At 40.7% G+C, this 4,330-nt stretch overlaps 1 protein-coding gene across 1 annotated transcript; it reads right to left on the reverse strand.

The window, feature by feature from the left end:
* Positions 1-230: 230 nt before the first annotated feature.
* Positions 231-4,309, reverse strand: LAMTOR5 (late endosomal/lysosomal adaptor, MAPK and MTOR activator 5). Its single transcript, XM_081194236.1, has 3 exons — positions 4,242-4,309; positions 1,897-2,014; positions 231-574 (listed from the first exon to the last, which is right to left on the reverse strand). Exons 1-3 carry the CDS (start codon positions 4,300-4,302, stop codon positions 514-516), a joined length of 240 nt encoding a protein of 79 aa, XP_081050362.1. The 5' UTR covers positions 4,303-4,309; the 3' UTR covers positions 231-513.
* Between the last annotated feature and the right edge of the window lie 21 nt (positions 4,310-4,330).

The raw sequence follows: 4,330 nt of genomic DNA on the forward strand, positions 1-4,330 counted from the left end.
TAGCTAATACACTGCCATCAGCTAACAAGCAGATGACACAAAACAGTTTGTCTCATTAGTCATGCAACTATTATGGTCAAGTCCCTTTTAAATATGTGATTGTTAGTTTTGTACATAGAAGGAAGCTCAGTATACCAAACAACTGCATTTTCTTAAGACAGGTGAATGTCATTGCTTGGCTAGACACACCAAATAAAACAACATTAAGTCAAATGGTAGTGAACAAGCAGTGTGTTCTAGTTTGTTTATTTATTGATTTATTGAGTATTGGGGCCACCTGACAAGGTGCTCTCCCCAGCCATGTAACAGGAAAACATTCCACACATGATAATATGAAATGGCACAAGTTCAGAGCAATTAAGATTCCATACCAACTTGGGAGAATGTTTACAGTCCAATCCAGCTAGGTTCTACCTAGTGATACTGGATATTCAACCTGTATTAATCTGTAGAAGAGTAGTCCACAAAGATGCATAAATGTTGAAGAGCAAGGAGTATTGTGGATGTATAAGGTTAAGATGCCATTTTGTGTACTGCTACTGTGATGCCATCATGCTTCTGGATCATGATATTGCTGAAAGAAACAGAAGGTTTGTTTTTAAACACACCACTTTCATAGAATGAAACAAGTCCCAAATGTTAACCAAAATAACTGCAGCCCACTGTTGTTGCCTTTAGATCTGTTGCTTTTCATATCACACATAGATTCTCTTCACTTGTCATCATTTGTAATACAGCTATAGACATTTTGATGACACCCCTTTAATCACCATTATTTCAAATATTAGCAAAATCAGGTAGACTTTAAACCCAGAATTATTTATTAAACCTTTTTCCTTGTAAACCTTATCAGTGCCCTATTTGGGCATTGGCTCTACTCACATGTTGACCAACATGGGAGTTGGGGTGCATCACCACCTTTAGAGCACTTCAAAAGTTTTGAGGCTCCACACATACACAGTTTAAAGCCCTGTGCTACTGGAGATCTAAATCCACAGGGAAACTCCGTAAGTAGAAGCTTCCCACCTCAGACCTTCACCCTCAAATTCATGGAAGGCTCCAAATGTGATCATGGTGGCATGCTGGAGGGAACAAGGCTTGGAAGCACACCTCTGCTTACAAGAAACTTAACACTTAAAATAAGGCTTAAACCAGCCTTATATTTGTGCACTAGCCTGGTACCCATTTCATGTAGGCAACTGAGTGAAGTGGCAGAGGAAGGTTGGTACACTCCATCCCTCATCAGTGCCCAACACAGAATGCAGCTCTTCACCCCTGCCAGCCCCAGGCAGACTAGTAACTGGGAGGTGTATTTACAAGGCTTCAATAAGTATATGTTTAAAGCCTAAAATTAGTCCTACAGAACTCCAAAGTCAGTGAAGCCACATGCACCAAGGAAGAATCTTTCAATTTATTCTGTGATATCAGCATCCTAAACAGATGATCCTATTTCCTCTTATGTTTCCCACTACCCATCAGCAGAAGAGAGCAAATTATTCCATAGCAAAGGGGGAAACTCCAAGGACGAGGCTCTTGCAACATGCAGTATGATCAAGGGAGGGTGTAGCACTATAGATAAGAAAAGTAGGAAGAACAATAACCTACTTCCCAGCTACACTGAGAGCCTGATGGCAAAACGCATTAACTGAGGCTAGTTAAGATTTTGTGTCTTTACTCTTAAAAGTACTTTTGCAAGTCAGCTCAAATTCCAAGAACAAAAGATCAGAAATTGAAGTTGTTCTTTCCAAACAAGTTACCATGCACATGGAAGACAGAACCCAGAGAGCCGCAAGGATTAACCAATTTATCCATATGAGAAGGCAACTTAAGCAATGGGCCTGTCATGTCAGTTAATTTGTCTTAAGTAAAGGAAGTAATAGCTCCAAATACACATACCCAGTATCTGATTCGAGGCACACTACAGGAATATCTGTTGGATCAGACGTCAGTTTGGCCGCTTGCTGGGCTAGCACAGATATCACACCTGCATGTTCATCTGAGAGGGTACCACGGCCTAGAAGACAATGGTTTATCATTTAAAATGAGTAAAGAAATACAGGATGTGGTCAGTTCAGGGATGCAAAACAAAAAACGCTGACTGAAAAGGGGGAAACCAAATGTAGTCCTTGACCAGAGAATTTTCAATTCCATAAACTGAAAATAATAACAAAGAATGGATGCTAATTGCAGTATTATGGAAGCTTGGCAGTTACAAAGTAATAATGTTTTTCAGGCAATCATCCCAGTGCTAGCATTTTACATTTTAATGAATATTCCAGTAAATACTTTTACACAATATAAAATTTAAACCACATTAAAAGGGCTCTTAATTTCCCCCATCAAATATTTCAAATGTATATGAAAGTAAAGGGACCCCTGACCATTAGATCCAGTCGTGACCGACTCTGGGGTTGCGGTGCTCATCTCGCTTTATTGGCCGAGGGAGCTGGCATACAGCTTCTGGGTCATGTGGCCAGCATGACTAAGCCGCTTCTGGCGAACCAGAGCAGCGCACGGAAACGCCGTTTACCTTCCCGCCAGAGCGGTATCTATTTATCTACTTGCACTTTGATGTGCTTATGAACTGCTAAGTTGGCAGGAGCAGGGACCGAGCAACGGGAGCTCACCCCGTCGCAGGGATTCGAACCGCTGGCCTTCTGATCGGCAAGTCCTAGGCTCTATGGTTTAACCCACAGCACCACCCGCATCCCCGTATATGAAACTACTGAGACAAAAAATCTGAAAGTACTGAAGGTTTTTTTAAAAGCTTTGTTTGCTTAATATATGTAAAATAAACATACTAAGTTGCATCACGGCAACAAAAATTTCCTGATGCAATTTACCCTAATAGGCAAATATTTTTTTCCCAATTAAAAAATATTTAAAAAACCCAAATAACTATTCTTTTCCTACTTCTTCGGCTCTTCTTCCTCACTCCCATTCCATATCCCATTTTACCACCATTTGCTTCTCACTTCACTTTTCTCTTTCCCCATATTTCCTTTTCCCCCTGCATGCCCACTATCTGACAGTCTGACTTGTTTACAGCTGCTAGGGAATGGTTAAGTGAAGGCCAAGAAGGTCTCAGACATAAGGAACATCTGACAAGTTTTCTAGGACACAGAGATTTTAGAGGCAGCCTTAAGAAACAGAGCCACTTGAGGAAGAAAGGTGATATGCAAGATTTGTTAGTGTTGTTGCATAAGAAAGTGGAGAGCGTGTGCATAGGAGAACTAAGTCCCTGCCTTGCCAAAGTGATCCCTGTGTCATCACTTTTACAGATCACCTTTAAAGAAAACTAATAGCAGCAAGAATTTTGTAGCTGTGTTGGGTTAGTGATTATTAACTAGCAGTACGTTTTAACTTGTCATGCCTTCACAATTCTTAAATAGCAGTGTTCAGAAGATACAGGAGCATCCATTACTGATTTACTTGAAGCTAGCTGGCTGATCTAAAGTCACTCACTATAGCTGTGCACTTTAGAACTGTGCAATACAAGGAGACTGTATTAAGTTGTACAAGTCGTCTAGATAGCAATGCAACTACCACATAAGCAAGCAATAGGTTTCTTATTAGACTCTCTTTGCTGTTAATGCTATAACTACCAATCTGACTTTTAAATAATTTCTTTGTATACACAGCACTTTAGATTAAAACAAGGTTTTAATCATTGCCTAATTTAAACTAGTAAAAACGATGCTCAGAATTTATGTAGATCTCTTTTCAGGCACCATCTTGATGCCATAGACACATTTATCGCTGCTTTTCAGTTACATATGTAACTATTATGCACATACACCCAACCAGTGCTTTTTTTTTCTAAAAAAAATGTTGAGGGGTACTCTCATTTTCCTACTCATATTGAAATACTGCCCCTCAATGAGGCCAAACATAGATTCACAAAATGTTTAGGGGTATGCGTACGCCCAGAAAAAAAGCACTGCACCTAACACCAGCCTTCCCAGTTGTGTACAAACGTAGCATTTTGGTAAAGAAACCGTCTGGGTTTCTCCTCTTATCCAATAAGTGTATCTCATTAAGTCAATTAGAGACCAGGCTAGGTGCTTGAAGAGCTCTACCTTGGTCTGACACTAGGAGGAGACGAGAGGAGAGAACAAGTTGAGAGAGAACCACAGAGGAAGGCAAGGGATCTTCAAGGGGGTAGCAAGCTATTTTTTAAAAACAGGCAGCATCTTGGATGTCATGGGAACATGCGATAACAAGGTGTCAGCGTTACTTACAGCCCAAGTTGAGGCCCTGGGAATCGGTGCACAGGACTCCTGCAATGGAGGGGTTCTTCATTCTAACGGAGGAGCGCGGGATCAGCGCT

This window comes from Podarcis bocagei (genome assembly GCF_964188305.1).
Source record: "Podarcis bocagei genome assembly, chromosome: 5".
Taxonomy (NCBI): Eukaryota; Metazoa; Chordata; class Lepidosauria; order Squamata; family Lacertidae; genus Podarcis; species Podarcis bocagei.